This window comes from Meleagris gallopavo, chromosome Z (assembly GCF_905368555.1).
Source record: "Meleagris gallopavo chromosome Z, MGAL_WU_HG_1.1, whole genome shotgun sequence".
In the NCBI taxonomy this organism is placed as follows: domain Eukaryota; kingdom Metazoa; phylum Chordata; class Aves; order Galliformes; family Phasianidae; genus Meleagris; species Meleagris gallopavo.
In genome coordinates, this window is record NC_139435.1 from 64,796,898 (window position 1) to 64,817,253 (window position 20,356).

A 20,356-nucleotide genomic window follows, 5' to 3' on the forward strand; every position below is an offset into this window, starting at 1 on the left:
GCTAGGTGGTGAAATGTGGAAGTGTGGCACACCCAGGGCTCTAAGATCTCTCATCTAGCAGAACTGTGCTGCTTCTGGGAGAAAAGGCCATATGGAAGACAGTATGATTGCTGATCTTGATAAAACCTGTTAGAGAAACTGTCTTAGACAATGGCTAACAGAAGGCTTTGCCCTAGAGGTTCTGTGCCCTTGTTGGAAATATCCAAATAATTTTGCCAGGACGGTATATCTGATAAAAGCAGATTTTATTCGCGATTGCAATGGCGGGCGTCCCGCAAGCAGGAGCGCGCCTATGGACACAACATGACAGCCTTTATACCCTGTTTTCTCCCCCTTGCCTCCCCCCTCTCCCCTGTTTCCCCACTGGCTGGGTACTCCAGGTTCACAATCTTATCAGAGGATTTACATTTGTTATTTAGTTGTTAATTTGTTTGTTATCTGGTGTCGCCATCCTGTCGTTTCCAAGATGTCTCAGTGCTCTTCTTGTCGTATTGATATGGTGATTTGCTTCCAAGTCTTCGTTAAACAAGGATCACCGTGGTGAGGGATGATGTCAGGCCTTCCGATGTCTCTTCAGGCGCTTCCTCGGGCATGCCATGACTTGTTCTCTGTTTTGATCTGGTGCTGGATATTCTTGCAGTGTGTATGACAAAATATACATATATACACCTATATACACCTATATACAGAGCGTGCGTCCCTGGGACGGGTTATCTAGACGATAAGTGACGTAAACTATCAGAGATCTTCCCCAAGTTAAGCAGAAAGACTCCCAGAAAGAACTATGACAGTGGAGATCATGAAATAAAAATATATATGTTATCCAATTCTAATGCAGAAACAACATTTGATTCCCACACCCTGGAATCTATTGAGGGAACAGGAGAAGACAGATTTATCCAAAAGAGGGAACAGGAAGGCTTCAGCCAGACAGTCCCTAATGCCATCAGCCAATGATAGATGGAGAAAGGGACTGCAAGTTGCAAACACCAGGAAACAGGACAGAAAATGGACTTCAGGACTTCACTAAGATGCAGCTAGTTTAAGTTAATAAGCTGGAAAAAAACATCTTCGGGCAACAACTATGAAACAGCAAAGCAGAGCAGTATGCAGGCACAGCTGATTAGTTCCTAAGAGAGCTAACCTGGGGCCTAAATTAAATGAGCAAAGCCCTTGCTATAAATAATTATTTGACAGGGAAAAAAATCTCTTTTGTTGTCAGCACAGATTAGGATTTCATATGCTAGGTTGTAAACAGGAAGCACTGAAGTTACTGACCCAGAGACAGTTACCACTGAAGAGCCTGTATGAAACATAACTGTTAGTATATATCCTGTGGGTGTATGTGCTCACAGCCTGCTACACTGGGTCACGTTCTCTCAGAAAGTTAAACCTACAGTGTACAGCTCTAGCCCTACAGAACTTATGATACGTCTAGGAAGGGAGATACAAATTATATTTTACTTAATTAAGGAATAAAATTCCATTGTCATCTGACTCAAACTGATTTGGGTAGAAATGTAATTATACTCTGTACAGAAATCTTTACTTATTTTTGCCTTGCAGGCATTTTACTTCCGTAATTGTCTTGCTCCTGCAGAGAAACACTTGATGCTTAAGCCAAGTAGAGAATATGAGTATGAATACAGGAGGTCATTGGGTAGCTGTATTTTATGAAATAATGAGTTTTGTGAAATATGCCTTACCTAATTCCTTCTCCTGTTTAGTAACCCACAAGGATGGCACTTTATGCGTATTTCAGGCATTAGTATTGTATATGACAACTTCTACACAACAGCAGTAACTTCTACACAGCTCAGTAAATTGCAAATATGATCTCCTACTGTAACCCAAGTTCTGTTTGCTCACACCAGCAGTGCCTGAAGTACCAGACAACCCTGGAGCTATAGGAAGATAATTGCTAGAAGTGGGCAATTAAAAGGAAAGACCATGCAGAAGAGAAGTGCATATGCTCTCTTGACCCAAAACATTCTAGCAGGCAGTCTGAAGAAAGAAGAAATGGAAGGCATCAGTAAGTAAGGCAAAGTGGGCACTCAACAGGGATTAGCACCTGCTCATATAATTATTTGAGTTGGAAGGAACCCTTAAAGGCCACCTAGTCTAACTCCCTTGCAGTGAATAGGGACGCATACAACTTCATCAGGGTGCTCAAGGCCTGGTCCAGTCTGGCTTGAATGTCTCCATGGATGGGACATCAACCAGCTCTCTGCATATAGTTGGCTTTCTGAGCTGCAAGGGCACATTTCTGGTCACATTCTCCTTACCATCCACCAGTATTCCAAGCCCTTTTCACCAGGGTTGTGCTTAATCCTTTTGTTCCCCAGCTTGTACTGATAGTGGGGGTTGCCACAACCCAGGTGCAAGACCTTGCCCTTGGATTTGCTGAATCTTATGAGGTTCTCTAGGACCCACTGCTCAGCCTGTTTAGGTCTCTCTGAACAGCATCCTGTCCTTTGGGCGTGTCAGCTGCACTACACAGCTTGATGCCCCCACAAAGTTGGTGAGGGTGCACAACTGCCTTGTTATCTCACTGCCTAGTTGCAGCAGTGATACAGAGAGATGAAAAAGCCCAGCAAACGGAGCGGAGCTTGAGTGTTTTCTTTCTGTTTTTGTTGCTAATCAGCTTAACTCTGTAATTTGCAGTCTGTATATGGAGAGATCCATAAGATCTCACATAAGATTTTGGAAACTGCTATGAACCATTTCCTCAACTTAAACATATGCTTACTACCCATACTAACAGATGTGCTTATATTTTTAAGAGCTGAATTCAAAAATTTGTTGGATCTTGGGGAGTTCTATGTGTTGTCCTGAAAGACTGGGAAAATAGGATGTGTCTGCAAATACTCATTCCTATCAGCAGAGATATTACAGAATAAGTTCTAGAAAAAACACTCAGCTTCATGCTGAGTTCTGGTTAATATAGCAGGTATAACTCTAGACCTCGATGAGACACTCATGTCTCATTCATGGACTTTTCTATCACTCTTCAAGTAAGGCTTGTGCCTCTAGCTGGGTTTCTAAAACTTGTCTAAACTTAAACATTCAAGAAAATTTATCTGTATTAATTAAAAATATGTACTGAAGGTGAACCATTTAGTCTTTGTTACAGCCTACAGAGATGCTATCATTTAGAGGGGAAAAAAGCTTAAATTTTATTTCCTTTACTTCCAAAAAACATTGAGATAAACAGAACTAAAACTACTTCAATTTCAAATCATGTTATCTCTTAGAGATTTGATGCAGTGTAAAAATAGCCATCATTTGATATAATTTTCCTGACAGTCTTTGTATGGTTAAAACCTCATCCCAATGTTACTCAGATTATCTCACCCCAGCAGCAGAACTCTAGTTCCAGAAGTGTACACCTGGAAATTTGCCATTGAGTAGAAAAATGGCAATTATCTGTGCTCCATGGTTCTCACATAGGCATAGAATTTGTTGTGTGCCCAGCAACAATGCAAAATAACTTTTACTCCCTTTTGCGAGGAGAAATTAGACTTTCCAGCAGTCCAGGGGAATAGTTCTTGTTTAGAAATCATCTGTTTGGAAACCTTGTGTCTTGTCAATTTACACCATTCTGGTTTTTAGCATTGCAAAACGTTCACTGTTTCAGACTGTTCTCCTATGTTACAAAACACAGCAATTAACTGAAAGCCCGTGTATTCCAACAGCAGTTGGAGAGTCACATGATTCTATTTCTTAATTGACAACTTTGTGCCTTTGTGGACTGCAGGACTTGGAATGTTGGAGCTTGGCAGCTAAGTTATTGGGTCATAGAACATTACAATTAAGCTGGTAAGATACATCCATTTCTCTAAGCCATCATGCTTGTAGTCCTGAAATCTTGCCATCATTTAACACCTTGTGGTGTTGCCTCCCATCGGTATTTTGCTGTAAACAGCCCCAATTGATGATTTGATCAGAGAAGCACAGAAAGCACAGAAAAGCTGTGTGTGTGTGACATGCAGTAGTATCTGAAAAGAACTGGGATTGCAGTTAGAAATAATTGTGTTTCTGTCATCTTCAGATATGTAGAGTGTAGGTAGGAGAAACAGTTAATAATAGTAAAAACAGTAAATAACAGTAAACAGTAAATTCATACGCAAGACAAATTAGTTATAGAAATAAGCCTGAGAGTCTGAAATGCAGTTATGTGTCATTTGAGTTGGAAGGGGCCCTCAAAAACCATCTACTCCAAGTCCCCTGCAATGAGTAGAGACAGCTACAGCTTCATCAGGTGCTCAGAGCCCTGTCTAGCCTGGCCTTGAATATCTCCAGAGATGTGGCATCCACCACCTTTCTGGACAACCTGTGCCAGAGCCTCATCACCCTTATTTTAAAAGCTTTACCCTTACATTTGAAAGATCAAAAGATTCCAGGCTTTTCAGAGAATGTTCGTGTACCCTGGATAGCTAAGGCAGCTAATCTGTCTGCTTTGGAGCTGCATTTAATCTCACCACTATTGTCTAAAGTCAAACACAAAAGCTCTCACATATAAGCTCACAGTTTCTGGTATACAACAGTGGACTATGAACAGTTTCTGCTTCCCCAGTAATCAACACTAACTCTAAAAGAAAACCAGAGAAAGCCAGTGTACATTATTCAGTTTTCATCAGTATTCATCAAATTCCTATTAAGAACTGCCAACAGAAATGTCTGCTGCTTCTTACAAAGCAGACTATGAGCAGGAACTATTACTTGATTTACCTTGTGGATTTTTTTTAAGTAGAAAGAGAAGAAAAACATTTAAAAATTTAGCTGTTTAATTGAATAGGAGATAAGATACCTATTCAGAAGGTACAGGAATAACCAGGTAATTATTGCTATCTGTTAGCTTAATGTAAATATGTAATGTAGTTGCTGTGCCACAGAACTTCACATCTTGTGCAGCCAACCAGGTTATATACATACTGGTACAACATGTTATGTTAAACATGCTGTTCGCTCCTCTGGCTAGAATGCACTTTCTTTGGATTATATTCTGAGGGTTACAAAATCTTTCTTCCTTTCTTTCTGTCTGCCTGCCTGTCTTTTCCTGGCCTTTCACAGCTACCTGTTTGACCCTAATACATTTTGAATGTTTGTTAAGTTTCATTGCAGTTGGCTGAAAGGAGGTCAGTTTCACATGTAAGCGTGCTGCTGCTTTAGATTTCATGCTGTCTTGTGCAAAGCAGAGACCCACAACCCAGGAGTGGGGCCACAAGGAAGATGAGACAAGTACTACAGGTGTTTTTGAAAGAGGTGCCTGGACACAAACGACACAGTTCCATCAGAGAACAGGGTTCTCAATTCAGCTGCCTCTAAGACCAGGAATTTCTGCTCTGCTGTTTGCTGGGAGTGCTGAGCACACTGTGCAAGCATCTGAATACCACCCTGTTAGCTTATCCAGCTGCTAACAAGCATGTTTAATAAAAAGCAAGAGCTGTACCTGATCTCAAGCAAACTACAAAAAATAATAACTCCTTCCACTTGCACAAAATGTTCAGTGCTGTGAATGGCCAGTTGCACGGCACAGAAAAGATTATTTTAACAGAAAATTCTCTTACCTCCGTGTCTGCTCTGAACTTCCCCTGCTTGGACCCAATTCTCACCACGTGCTTTTTTTTTTTTTTTCCTGATTATAACTTCAAAGGATTGTCCTGCCATTATGAAGAAAGATGAATAACTTCAGAAGGGCATCTCAGGTTGCATATAAATTACTACATGCACTGTCATGTTCCCAAACGTTCATTTCTGCTCTCCAAGCCCTGCCTGCCCTGTGAAGCTGACATAATCACTTGGTGGGGTGGATCGAAAGTGATCCGGATAAGAAATAATCCATCATAAGAAAAGGTTTATTTTTCAGCCAGATCAGTCTCTCTCATGCCAGCACACAGCAGGGAACAGAGCACTGTGGTGACAACAAGCAGTCAGAGATGGCAGATGTGCTGCTGCCCCAGAATTACCTGTGACTTTTCTCCTCTCATCTTTAAAGTCTAATAGGAGTTGTTTCATAGGAGTAAGTGTTGAAGAGTGACTGTCAAGCGCTCGATGAGAAGCAATCAGCTCTGTCAACTAGCAGCAGAGAGAACTATAAAGAAGGGTTTTATACAAAAATACAATTGTCCAAACTTCCATCCCACAGAGAAGGCCTTGTGTCCCATTCTTATTAAATTACTGCTACCAAATTGTTCTGCCATCTGAAACCCCATCTGAATTAACACTGGGTGCACTGCAATGTGTGTTTTGACTGATGTCACTCAACAGCTCTCCCACACACATACTGTCATAGGAGGGACAAAAAATACTTTGTGTTTCTCACAAATTTTGCAATTCTAATCCAGGAGAGAGCACACTAACAGACCTCTTATGAACATATGATCTCTTTTCCACCCCACTTCCTCTGTTCTGAGCCAGGATCTATCATGTTGCAAGTGCATCAGTATTTGGAGGCCTGAGAACATGTAAGAGGAAGGTGGAGTATGAATCACTGTCATTCAAAATTGGCAGAAAAAGTGAGAGGTGGTGGAAAATAAAGGATTCTGGGAAACAAATCACTTGAAAAACAAGCAAACAACAAACTATGCTTTCTTCTGTAAGCATTGCCATACCTCTGGCTTTTTGCCCCTTCATCCACATTGTCTGCCAGTGGCATGAAGCAAGAACCCAAAGGCTAACTTTCTTCATAATGTTTACCAGAGGAAACAATGTAAGTTGTGAAGTTAAAATTATAACAAAACATAGAGCCATAGACTCATTAAGGTTGGAAAAGATCATCTATTCTAACCATTAGCTGACCCTTACCATGCTCACTAACTGTATCCCTAAGTGCCACACCTGTATGGTTCTCGAACAACTCCTGGGTCTATCCCTGATGACTCCACCACCTCCCTGGGCAGCCTGTTCCAGTGCCTGACTAAACTTCCAAAGAAGAAACTTTTCCTAACATTCAAACTGATCCTCCACCAGTGCAGCTTGAGCCACTGCTACCCAGGAGCAGAGGTCAACCCCCTCCTCACCACAACCTCCTTTCAAGGAGTTGTAGAGGGCAATGAAGTCTCCCTGGAGCTTCCCCCAGACCACACGACCCCAGTTCCCTCAGCCGCTCCCCATCAAACTTGTGCCCCAGACCCCTCACAGCTTCACTGCCCTCTGAATGCTCTCCAGAGTTTCCATGTAGCGAGGGGCCCAAAACTGAACACAGTGCTCGAGGTGTGACCTCACCAGTGCCACACGTGCTGGAGCTTTCTGCCCATAGCATCGAGCTTTGGCAGAGTTCTGCCTGTGCCTAACATAACACAGTGTTGTGCTGATAGCGCAAATTTATTTATTTTTTCATTTCATATTTGTTCAAGCAATAAGAGAGGCCGCAGCCTGCAATCATTCAGCCCAAATACACGCACCTTTTTTTTTTTTTTTTTTTTCCCCTGCAGATGTAGGCACAAAGTGATGGAGTCTGTGAGCCTGTGCAAAAGGCAACTTTCTCAATGGCACACCTCAGCTAGCCGCGGTTAGGAGTAATCGGCAGAAGGAAGGCTTAAGGCGGCGCTGCGGGAAGGTGCGCGGGCAGCAGGGGAGCTCAGGGGGCACAGCGGACCGGCGCGGGGCGATGCACTCCTGCGCTGTGCTGGGGCGGCCACCGCCCCCACGCACTGCGGCCCCCGCCGGGCTGTGCGGGGCGGACCCTGCGCAGGGCGGGCAGCGCGGCTTCGACAGCGGAAAGAGGAACGGCGCTGCGCGGCCCGGCAGAGGCACCCGGGTAGCGCCCAGAGCCTGGCAAAGGACTGCACGGCTTCGGCACCGAGCGGGGTAACGCTTCGCTGCTCCTCGGGCACCGCTGGGGGAATCTCCATCCTCTCTCCGCCTCCCCTCTCGTTTTCGGCTCTCGCCCGCTCCTTGCACTCCTTCGGATCGTTTAATCCCACCCTCACGGCCTGGGAGGGAGGGAGCGGAGAGGGGGGGAAAAGAAAAGAGGGATTTGGGGGAGCGAAGGGAGCAGCGAGCGGAGCGGGGCCGGACGGGAGGGGCAGCGCGCTGCCCGGGGGAGCGCACGGCGGGGGGGACGGGGCGCGGCCGGGCCTTGGGAAGGTGCTTCCCCTAGGGAATGGGAAAAACGGGAACCTAAAAAAAAGAGGCAGCTTCCTTCCTTCCTGCGATCGGTGCCGCCCTCAGCCTGAGAGCGGGTGGGGGCTCGGCGCAGGCAGAGGTCCTGTCCGGCCCATCCCGAGGGGGAAGCGCCGCTACCCCCGGGCGCTCCCGAAGGGTGGGGGAGACCTCGGCAGTGCAGGGGCTGAAGTCACCGGCATGAGTCTGGGGAGGAAGCTGCAGCCCGGCTGGTGGTGCTGCACAACGTAATAGGCGTGAGAGACAGGTTCGTAGGCTTCTTGCGTTCACGCTGCTGCTGAGAAAACCTCCTTGTGTGCAGTGATGGGCTGCCATAAGGACACAGCAGGTTAAGCAGGCGTGGGCAAGGGCATAAAGACTGGGAAAGCTGCACGTGTGAAATCTGCTGCTTTCAATACTAACCGTATACCAGACTGTTTCTCAGCTACTGCATTTATCCCATTTTTTTCCCCTGGGGTTCCCCAGTGTCATCCAGAACTCACACTTACTGTTCCTTTCAAATGTGGGAGAGAAGGAGGAAACCTCAAAATCCCTCATGGTACAGAGAGGAAGCTGTGTCATTGATCCCAACAGGTTCCCAAGAGAAGTGCTGCTTAGCCAAACAGTTCTGCTGTGGTCAGAATCAGAATGTTGTAGCTGCCACCTGGTACAGCTCTGTGGTTTTATTGTTACGTAGACGTTTAACAGTATTCTAACATTCCTAACAGGAAACGTGCAGACTTAACAGCCAAGGCCTTTGCTCACAAAAGCCATGTCTTATTTCCCTATTGCTGTGTTCTATTCTTTGCATTCTTAGTGAGCAACAGCAAAGCTGTACCACTCTCTAAGCTGAGCAGCCCACACCACACCCATTCCCTTTACCCTGCTGCATTCCTTGCCCTGCATATCCTGGGTTCTCGGGGCACTGACCAAAGCCACATTTAGCAGCTGGTTTTTCAATATCTATTGGATACTTACATGCACCTTTTTGTAATGGATTACTTACCTGTGTGACTTACCAGTATGATTAAACCATAACATGCCATCATGACATCCAAACCAGACAGATCTGTTATGCATCTGGGAAAAATGGCTTCCCTCCTACCTTTTATATTCGTAGGCTGAGGATCCATTACAGTGGAAGTTGTCTCTTGCTCTGTTTGTTTCAGTATCTTGCAGTCAGTTCTTATTTTAGCAGAGCATTGTGACACAAAGCTGCAAAACACAAATGATCTGCAGCACCTCCAGTGAGGCAGAGTATTTGGCTTTGAGCTTCTGAGAGCAGATAGCAAAAGGCAATAGCTGATGCCATTGTAAGCAGCATCTTTGCCTAATGCCACTTCTTTTTACCAAAAAGGGATGCAAACTTGGTAATAAAGCAGAAGTGAGCGCAAATAAAAATCTGCTCCTCAGATTTTGGAGGGCTTCAGGCAGATCGCTGTGAATATATGCACCCATTTTTATACAGAACACTATCAAATTCTGTTACATTTGTGTGTTACCTCAGGCACAAGAAAAAAAAAAAAAAAGATTAAGAAAGGTACAGATTGCATAAACAATTCTAAAGGCACATCAGCCTTCACTGTCATCTTCTAAAAGACGGCTCTTCGCAAAGCTGCTTGCCTTGAATGTCTGTGTGGAACTATTATTTCATAGAACTCTCTTCTCCAAGATGCTTTTCACTCCCACTTGATCTTAACACTGACAGTACTGCTTGATAGCAGTGGAGGAAAACATCGCTTTCCTGTGGCTTTGCACAGCAGGGAGCAACCAGCTGAAAGCCAGCAGGGGCTGAGAATGGTACCCTTTGCCTCTGTGTGGAAAAGGAACATAGAAGGAAGAGAAAAGATAAGGAAATAACTGCAGTGAAATACATTCAGCTTACAGCCTGTTTTAATAGTGGCATCGTTTTACTTTATTAATTCAAGGAGAGTGAAGAAAGTGTCTTCCAGCTGCCATATCCACATACTTTGCTTGGTAGTTCAGTAGCTTCCAGACTGTGGCTCCTAGGTTTCCAGGGATTCGTGAATGATTTGTTAACTGTAGTTTGAGGAGAAGAACAAGCCTACCTATCAGAATGCATTCAAGATGGAATTCTACAATTTCTGGGGTTTCCTAACAGGGTTATGAACCACTGCTTTCTGAATAGGCTGTACAAGAATGTGGTGGAGTCATCGTCCCTTGAGATGTTTGAGAACCCTGGCGATGTGGCATGTGGGGGCATGAGTTAGTGGGCATGGTTGTGATGGGCTGGTGGTTGGACTTGGTGATCTTAGAGGTCTTTTCCAACTTTAATGATTCTATGATTGTATGATTCTGTATATCTGTGTATTGTCATTCTTTTAGAAATGCTTAAATTCCAACTCCTTTATCAGGAAAAGTTGAAGTGAAAACAGCCTGCTGCTCTCTAGATTTCTGCCTCTTACCACATGTAACTGCCACAAGGCACCATGTCCAGACCTTCTTCACTTCCCCAATCATCTCTCTTACAGTTCTAGCTATCACCAATCTGTTACACCATAGGAATATTATGCCTTTGGTACAAAAATCATCAAACCTGGAAGAACTGAGAAATCCTGTGCATCATGGTCCTTGCGATAGCCATGAGCTTTTTCAGTGAAACTGTAACAAAACAGCCTGGCTTATTTGACATCCATGGTGTCACAGGAAACAAGGGCAAACAGATCTTTTAATGACTACCATAGCAAATAGTTGCTTCATTATGAATTTGCAAATAATGAAAATGCAAATTCATTATGAATTTGCTCTACTGGCCATGAGTGATTTTGGCCAACTACTGGCACTAGCTGGTTCCAGGTTTGCCTAGAAATAAAATAATGGCAGCTGCCATAAGCAGTGCTTGAAACAGAAGATGTGGGAGATGTATTTGCACCTGCTAATAAAGTATAGTCTAAGAATAACCACTTAGCTCCTTCAATTTTTGGATGTCAGAATGATTTTTCTTTCTGAGGGAGCCTAACTCCTACTGTTATGTAAATGTAATGGTCAGATGTGCAAGCACTTGCCTTCTACATGACACTGCTGTTTTCATTGTAAGCCCGAACACATTGTGGAAACATTATCTAGCATCTCACTTGCTCAAAATTGTCAGAAAACAGGAAAGGAATTGTTGTACCATGAATTGTAGATGAGAAAAGCTGGCCATCTGGTCCAACTGTACTTATCACGGTGGAAACCTCACTGTACAGAACAGTGAGCTAGCAGTATGCATGTATGAAACAAAAGGATATTTCTATGTCTCTTAACAATTTTGTGATGCTTGAATCAGCTTCCCTCAGACTCCAACAGGACTGGTGCACTACCACCACCACCACCACCTTCAGGACAAAGCTCTTGTCTCCTCCAGAGGAAGTCAGTCTGGACGGAGACCTGGTCCTGAGGCTGCAGCTTGGCTGTACAAAGCCAAGTTGGGGGGCAGTGGTGCTTTTCTGCTCTAGGTTTTAAACATGGGATGCTGCTGCAGGAAGAACAAAAAGTCAAACTCACAGTTTGGTATGAACACATCTGCTGACACCACTGAGGCTCCTTGCTGTCACAGCATGCCTTCCCAGGACTTTCTCCAAGAGCCCACCTCTGTTTCACACAGTGAAGACCTTATGGCCTCTGTGCCTCCTTATGGACGAGGCAGTGGAGGATGGAGATGCCTCTCTAGAGTCAGCAGTCCAGGAGCCTCCTAGAATCTCGCAGTGATGACACGTGAGAGGCTTTGCTCCAGGAATACTTGCCCTCAGAACACCTCTCTGCAGAGGAGTTGGGAGCAGACAGAAAATCAGCTTTAAAGCCTTAGCACAGGTGACAGTATTCTGCATCCCAGAGAGGAAGTTACTTATTTTTCTGCTCTTCCTCAATGTATGCAGAGGTAACTTTATCCTAATCAGTGCAACTCAGCCAAGTAATTAGAGGCTAATGAGGACAGAGATGTGGATTTGGATGTGATCCAGGTGTTTCCAGAAGGAATCTGCACCAAGATCTAAGTAAAGAAAAAAGACGAAGCTTTGTATTGTACCCACATGGCTCCCAAGCATGTCTAAGCAATTGCTCAGTTCTATGTAGAGCTGCTGTAGAAACGGTCTCCACTACTAGTTACTAGGTGGCTGCAAAGTAGTTATTATCCATGATTAATGCAATTGCCTTTTAAAATACTATAAAATTTAACTCTGATTCATTCTTTTCATCTTAAACTTCACAGTCAGAAATGGTGATTAAATACTTAGAAAAGAACAGAATCTCCAAAATGGGGGAAAAACAGGTGCTACATTACCAACAGCTTCTGAAAACAGAATAGCATCAGCAAGGCCAGAACCATCCTGATGGCTTGAAAACAGCCCAGTGAGAAGCTCTGCTTTCAAGTTCTGCTTGTAAGAACAAATTTTATCTCTGTAAAAGCAAGAGCTCTTGGTTCTCAGTACTAAAAGGCATAAAGTGGAGAGGTGACAAATGTCCCCCATCTTTCCTAGTATTCTCATAATGGTTTTGGCTGGAAAAGATCCTTAAGATCACGAGGTCCAACCATCAGTGCACTCCCACCATGCCCACTGAGCTGTGTCCCTCAGAGCCACATGCATACTTTCTTGAACACCTCCAGAGACAGTTACTATGGAACTTCTCTTGATACAGCCGTTGTTTGGCTCTGTGGTTCTTCTGCTACCCAGAAAAAGCAGCCTTTTCCTCTGACAGTGAGCTAGCTTTCAGCACGGCAACCAGGCTAAGACAGAAAGGCTGGCCAATGTGCAGTGTGCTCAATTTTGAGCACCCAGAAGGGACGGCACGGTGCTGTGAGCGTGGAGCCCCGCAGGGGGAGCGATGGCGCACGCCTGCAGCCGGGACCGGGCTGATACTGCCTGGGCTGCGGGAGCCAGGAGGCTGTGATTCCTGCAGAGAGGCTGAGATTCCTGCAGAGAGGCTGTGATTCCTGCAGTGAGGCTGTGATTCCTGCAGAGAGGCTGTGATTCCTGCAGAGAGGCTGAGATTCCTGCAGAGAGGCTGAGATTCCTGCAATGAGGCTGTGCCGCAGCATCGGCCTCTCCAGTGCTGTACTAAATACATGGTTCCCACTTCTCACCGGTCAGAACTTTGGTGAAGGTTATTAATACTTGAATGCATAACCTGAGACTTGCAGAGCTTGCTGTGGCTTCACCATGCTTGCAGCTCAGAACTCCATCATAGCTAGCTGCAGATGAAAGTCTGGGGACTAACCTATCTTCTAGCTCTTCCTCATCTCCTTGTATTTTCCCATTGTTTTCCTCACTTTCACAGTAGGAGCGTGATTCAATCACAGCACAAACAGTCCTGCTTACATCACAAGGAGGCTTGTAAGTACACCATTGTGAGTTGGGAGTTGTAGAATGATTGCACATTTGTGTGTTCCCATTTTGTTTGTGACTGGTTCGCAGAAAATGAGAAGAGGGAAAGCCCTGGGTTTTGGATGAATGAGTGCATTCAAAGGTGAGACCTTTACATCTGAGGAATTTCAGGTCTTTGTACTGTGAATTTCAGTAGCTTCAATCTGGTGGCTGAAATGCAGCCATCACCTTCAAACCCTTTACAAGGTCACTGATGCAATAGCGTCTGTGAAACAAGGTTGTGCAATAAGGAAAAAAATAATAAAAGAAAGCTATGGGAACACAGTGCAGATTCCCATGCATCAGTGTGCCAATTTTTATCTCTATTTATGCAAAATCTTTGAAATCTTGTATTTTTGTGAGTCATTAGAATAACACAACACTGGTGTCACAGGTCTATCCAAGACTGTTTGAGCTGTCACAGCATGAAGGATCTGTTCTCTAAGAAAGATTTGGAGCAACTTATATATTTTCCATTAATCTTAGTAAAAGACCCTTCATACAAGATCATCAGATTGCCATAGGGAAATAGGAACCCGTTCTCATAATAGTAAATGTAGCAAATCTGTGATAGAGTAGTGAAGGCAGTTCTGAAACAGTCTCGGATTTAGACCCTGCTCACTGTTTTCTCTGAGTCATTTCTTCTAAGTGGCTCTTCTGAGACACAGAATGAAACACTGTGGCACTGGTTGCTTCCCATCCACACAGCGTTCCTTAGGATGCTTCAAGCAACAGTGCAGAGAAGGAAAAAGGGCTCGGAACAACATTCTCTGGTTAGAATTTAGTGAAGGCATGAGGTTAAAAATGGGAGAAATTCTCCACTGATTCAGTCAGATGGAGGACATGAATAGCTCAGTTCACAAGGACAGGGAATAGCAAGTAGAAAGGAAAGTCAAACAGTAGGTTATAAAGGGAAATTGCTGCCATGAAAGAATTTACATAAACAGCCTACATGCCCTAGTTTGGTGAAAGCTACCAACAAGAATTAGGTGTCTATAGCAGCCCAGAGAAGCAGAATAGGAAAGCTGGATGCGGCAAAATTTCATTTCTGTGAAGATGAGTGCTTGCTTAGAGCATGTGTATACATGTATATAAATATATAGAAATGTCTGAGATTAAAATTAAAGGCGTAACCTCTTACATTATAAATATGAGTAAATGGCTCAATTGTATTTTGCTAATTCCACTGCTGCTGTGTATTTCACAGGGTCTAGAGAGAAAGAGATATCTGATAGGGAGACACATTACACCTACTGTACACATGCCTCTAGAGAAGTGAATTGGTGTTTTTGCTATCTCGCTTCACACTCTCTGGAGTAAAGTATAAACACATGCAGGCTTTTGGAAGTGTATAAGCAACAGAAGGGAAGCATGTGTCACTCCACAGAGGTAGAAGTTTGTCTTTCAAATATGTGCTAGGCAACAATACCAGAGATCTGGCTTTGGTTCTTGGCCACAACCCAAATATTATGTCACTGTGGCCAAATATCTACATCTCTGCTATTAACAGAAATTCCTGTGCTTTTAACAAAAAAAAAAGATTTATTTCTCCACACTTCTGCACTCATGTTGCTTGTTTGTTTTGCATTTCAAGTACAGTAACAAACACAGTAAAATCTTATCTCAGCTAACTCAAATCAGAGCTCCTATGTGCTGAAAAGGCATTAATGGCATTCTGCTCATCTTCCTTCATGATCCTGTGACAGTGATGTCTCCATTGCAGTGGACACCTCAGCAGCCTTCTCTTTTGGCTTACTTGGTGCCTACTTTCAGCTTTCCATTTCCTCAAATCATTGTCTTCCTATTCTGATAGTTCCTGTTTCATTAACAGTCATTCTTCTTCCTCTGCAGGTGTAGACAAACTTTGGCAGCCACCAATGCAATGGTATCTTGAGACCCAGAGAAGATGCAGTGGAAGTGAAGGAGGGAGGGCTCTGGGTGCCCTGATGTAGGAGTGCCCTCTTGCAGCAGCTATGTTACACTATGCCTGGCAGCTCTACGGGAGGTGGTGCCGCTGGTCCAGTCCTTTCATCCACCTTCTCACTCTGACTGTGGTGACGTTTGGTGTGCTGGCTCCTTTGATTTGCCACCGACTCCTCTACTCTTATTTTTATTTGCGGCGCTGGCACTTGAATCCCATGAGCCAGGAGTTCTTGAGTCAGAACCAGCAGGAGGGTCAGGCTGCCCTCCATTATTTTGAGAAGCTGCAGATACCGAATATCTCCAAGGCCTCCAACAGTGAAACCTTTCGGCCCTTGCTGCTGGTCACCATTATCACTGTGCAGAGGCGGGATGATTTCCACTATGTCTTGCAGGTGGCGTCCCGTTTCCACCACCTCCTCCAGCAATGTGGGACAAATTGCCAGAGCCACCGTGTCCTCGTCTGTAACGTGGAGCCTGACCCAAGTCGTCATCAGGATGTCAAGCTGCTGAGCAGCTTCTTTCCTATGGTCAGTCGTGACAAAACTGGGGAGGACCCTGACCCTAGAGTGAACCACTTTGAGAAGGAGAAGCAGGACTATGTCTTCTGCCTTGAGCAGTCGCTCTTGGCATATAACCCAGAATATGTCCTGGTAGTGGAAGATGATGCTGTGCCAGAGGAAGAGATATTCCCTGTCTTGCAGCACCTCTTCTTAGCCCGATTCTCGAAACCATACCTCAGAGATGCACTCTACTTCAAACTTTACCATCCTGAGAGGCTTCAGCAGTATGTCAATCCTGAGCCCATGCGAATCCTCGAGTGGCTGGGTTTGGGAATGTTTCTGGGGCCTGTGCTGAACTGTGTGTACTCTTGGGCAGCTGGGCGCCCGAGCCTGAATTGGCCCATCATCTTGTTCTTTGCTGCCTACAGCATGGCACTGTCAGAGCTGGTGGGACGGCATTACTTGCTGGAGCTGCGCCGGCTGGCCCCTGTGCTGTATAACGTTGTGCCGGTCACAGAGTGCTGCACACCTGCCATGCTGTTCTCTGCTTCTTCTGCCCGTCGTGCCTTAGGTTACTTGAAGGGGCTGCAGTGTCGCCAGGGTTTTGCTAAGGACATTGCCCTCTACTCACTGCTGCGCACGAAGGGGGAGAATGCCTACGTGGTGGAACCCAACCTGGTCCGGCATGTGGGAATGTATTCCAGCCTTTGGCTAAACGACAACCCGAAACTGCTGTGATGTCTTCATGCCTTTCTAGATACAAAGCCTTGAAAACCTTGTCACTGAGCTGAGACACTGCAATCTCAAATGCTGAACACCCTGCCACTCACACCAAACATCTACTGCCTCCAAGTGGACAGAGAACAACTCTTGAAAAACAAGTTTCTCAAGAAATGAAGCTTATGTACATGCAGACCCTAACATATATTTTGAACTAATCACTATACAGCATGTATGGCTTGGACTAGATGATCTTAGTGGTCTTTCCAATCTTAATGATTCTATCATGCTATATGAGGGGGAAGTGGAGGCTTTCAGATTAGGGTGTGGGTCAGGTCATCTACTCTCCTTCACCATGATCAATGAAAAGATCTCACACCATCACGAATAGCTGTACTGCCTACTCTCCTTTGCATTCATTACAGAATTCTCAGCCTAGGGAAGAAGTAATGCTGGACAAAGTGAATGTGTCTAATTTAAGCTAGTGAGGAGAAAGGGCTCTTATTTGCCCATTCTCACTAAGGTCTGATGTCTGATCTTTCTATTTCAAAGTTGTGGTTCTGAGCACATCTTTCAAAAGCAGCATAGATATAATGAGAACTTTCCCTGAAAAATCATGTAGGTTCTGGAAATTTTACTAAGAATTTCAGTATTTCTTACTATCTCTCCTTACAGATCCTGTCTATACCTATACCCTTTCCTGTCCTTTTCCTCAGAGCAGAGGTCATTGGAAACTTGTTTCTGCTGCTTTGTTAAAGGTCAGCTCAGAAGGTAGGAATAGGAAAGCAGAATAACAGCCACTGGTGCTACACAGCCACATCACAAATGCACAATTTCATAGATACATTTCCAGAAATTATTAACAATACATAATTACTACCATGTTGGTTGGTATCACCACTAGTTATAGAGGATCTAGGTTGTTAAGAGCCTGTTGCTGATTGGACTTAGACATTCAACAGGAATTTACCTTGATTTCCTATCAGCACAGAAGCAAAGGAAAGATTACATCAGGTGCTGCCACAGTGTGGGATCCTTATTTCGTTTTGGAACTGTAATTTACAGCTCTATCAAAGTGGCTCACTCACTGCTCCTGGCAGCAGGCAAAGTGGCCCTAAGAAACTAAGCTAGCTGTTCATATAAAGAAGCAACACATCAAAGTGCCACTCCTCTGCTGATCCATTAACTTAACTTGTACTGTTTGTCAGGCATTTGGGATAGGTACTTTGTACTTTAGCTGTGAGCACAGTTAAATATAAAACCATGGGGATAACAGAGATACCATATAATATCAAGACTGTAACCAAAACATAACTGAAAAAAAGCCCTCTTGGACTTCAGTGGGCTTTGAATCAAGTTCACTTTTAGGTGGAGTTTGCTTAAGCAATACTTGAAACCAGTTTCCTAATTTCAGAATTAACCAAGCACAGCATTTTCACTGAGTTTTGGTTGGGGAGGGTTATTTATTCCTTTATTCTTGCCAAAGGAAGAACTCTACTTTGAATTTTTCTTTTCTCAGTCTCTACCAGGTGATTTAAGCCTTCAGCTTTTAACAAGTTTGGTTGTAGGTGGAAAAGGCATAAAAATCCTGAGAGGTGAATCATTTGCAGACCTCCAGCTGTGTTGCATCCATAGTGGGTACTGAACACATGATACACGTGCTCAACATAGGTTAGCCAATTAGAAATGGCTTCACAGCTTGGGGCAGTGCAGGCTCAGACAGATGAACTTTGCTTGCTTAGTAGATCATCTAGGACACTTTGATATCTTTTTTGGAAATCAGATGTGAATAAAGCTTGCTTGTGGATTCCATGTCATTCCAAAGGCCAAACGCCTCTTCTGCTGGAAGACACAGAAAAGATTGCACAGGCAGGACTCTTAAGTTCATTCTTAACTGCTGAAAACCCCAAAGATATCAAAATGGTCACACAGAACCACAGTGGGAGGTGGGCAAGCCTATTCTTGGGCTTTATGATAACAAGGTAAGATGGCAGGATGTGAGTGTCACTTTCTATTTATTCCACTAAGTGCCTGCACCTGCAAGTACAACTTGTTTGCTTATGCTTCTTCAGCTATGAATGTTTCAGTGTGGTATGCTTTCTCCTCACTCTTTTTTTTCAGCTTTGTACTGTACAAATCCAGAACAACATCCTGTTATTTTCATGAGGATCCACTCATTCTTGCAAAGAAGATCTCACTGTAAGGTACAATTTGGATATTAGGAAAATTTTTTTTTCCAAAAGAGCGATCAGGTGCTGGAACAAGCAGCCAAGTGTTGGTCAAGTCACTGTCCCTGTAGGTGTTCAAGAAACATTTAGATGTTGTATTGAGGGATGTGGTTTAGTGGGAAATATTGGTGATAGGTTGATAAATCCCGGAGGTCTTTTCCAACCTTCAGGATACTATGATTCTATAATTCTATAATAAGTGGGATAGATAAAGAAAAGATGAAAGAAGGAAAAGGAATTAAGAAACTCTAGGTAAGAATGCAATCAAATATATGGAGTCAATAAATGTTTTGATGTGGGAAATTATGTATCAGTTTGTTATTTTCCTTTTATTCTGCCCTGTATTATTCAGTCTGTTGTTCTAGTAGTCAGTAATTTGACTAAGCTTCTTATCTGAAAACTGAGAACATGAACTCCAGGCATCCCTCTAAAACCAGAAAGCCATTTACAGAAACAACAGCCAAAAGAGTTTGGCTGGGAGAAAACAGCAAACAGCATTTGGAGGGGCAACAACTCCAACCCGCCAGTGAAAGAGTTCCTGATAAGCCACTTAAGTGCCCTATTCACCTTTACAATGGAAGTGGTTCTTTCACTGAGCCAGCTGGGAGCTATTGCCGAGTTATTCAGGTGCCCATCGCGATGTTGTGACATCACAGACAAGCATATATTCTGTGCTTTGGAACTTTGAAAAGGACTTTTTTTTTTTTTTCCTGCTACAATATTGTAAAAGAAATGATAATTTGGAGAACCATACTTCATCTTTGGAGGGGGAAAAAAAAAAAAAGGAGGTTACAGTTACTTCAAAATTCCTGCAGGATTTTATTCCACAGTTTGGACTACAAGTGCATTTTCAAATATTGAAATCTTTTACTTCTCTTCTGCATAAGGAGAATGCAGCTGAGTTGTCGTATTTTAGGCTATGTAAGATCAAGCATCATCTCCTTGAAACACAGCCTTGAGGTTCTGACTCACATTCAAAAAATCAGACCAACCATTTTTGAAATAATAAGGGTTTTGTTGGATATCGGTTCATTCTCAGTAGTTCAGGACTATTTTTCAGTGCAGCAATTATTGCTTGCACTGGAGGATTCCTGCTTCACGGGACAGACAGCAGGACTCAAAATTCAGCGAAAATTATTCAATTAAAGAAAAAACTACCTCTGTTTTTCCAAAGCATATCCAACATAAGTAGATAAGCACGATTCCTGCAAAAAACAAATCATAAATAGATAGGACACTTATTAGAATAGAAGCTCAAGAGGTTTTTCTAACCACAACAGGTATCACTATCTTAGTGAGAAAGTATTGCATTTGAAGAGAGAAGGCGAAAGATTTTCTCAGTTGTGATGAGCTGCAAATGGCCAGACTGGTTATTTCAACAGCAATTTGTCTGCACACAGGGTGCTTCTGTTTAAAATATAGGATTTTCCTTTTTTTTATTTTTATTTTTAAGATATTTACAAGCAAACTTTCTTAAAAATAAATAAACAAATAAACAGCATTTGTATAAAAATCG

At 43.6% G+C, this 20,356-nt stretch overlaps 1 protein-coding gene and 1 long non-coding RNA gene across 2 annotated transcripts; one reads left to right on the forward strand and one right to left on the reverse strand.

The window, feature by feature from the left end:
* Positions 1-228: 228 nt before the first annotated feature.
* Positions 229-5,815, reverse strand: LOC146542338 (uncharacterized). The gene is made up of 2 exons (XR_014880559.1): positions 5,571-5,815; positions 229-633 (listed from the first exon to the last, which is right to left on the reverse strand). It is a non-coding gene; the product is annotated as an uncharacterized LOC146542338 (long non-coding RNA).
* A 1,615-nt stretch (positions 5,816-7,430) lies between these two features.
* On the forward strand, positions 7,431-20,353 carry PGAP4 (post-GPI attachment to proteins GalNAc transferase 4). The gene is made up of 2 exons (XM_085212867.1): positions 7,431-7,812; positions 15,321-20,353. Exon 2 carries the CDS (start codon positions 15,443-15,445, stop codon positions 16,628-16,630), a length of 1,188 nt encoding a protein of 395 aa, XP_085068993.1. The 5' UTR covers positions 7,431-7,812; positions 15,321-15,442; the 3' UTR covers positions 16,631-20,353.
* Positions 20,354-20,356: the final 3 nt, after the last annotated feature.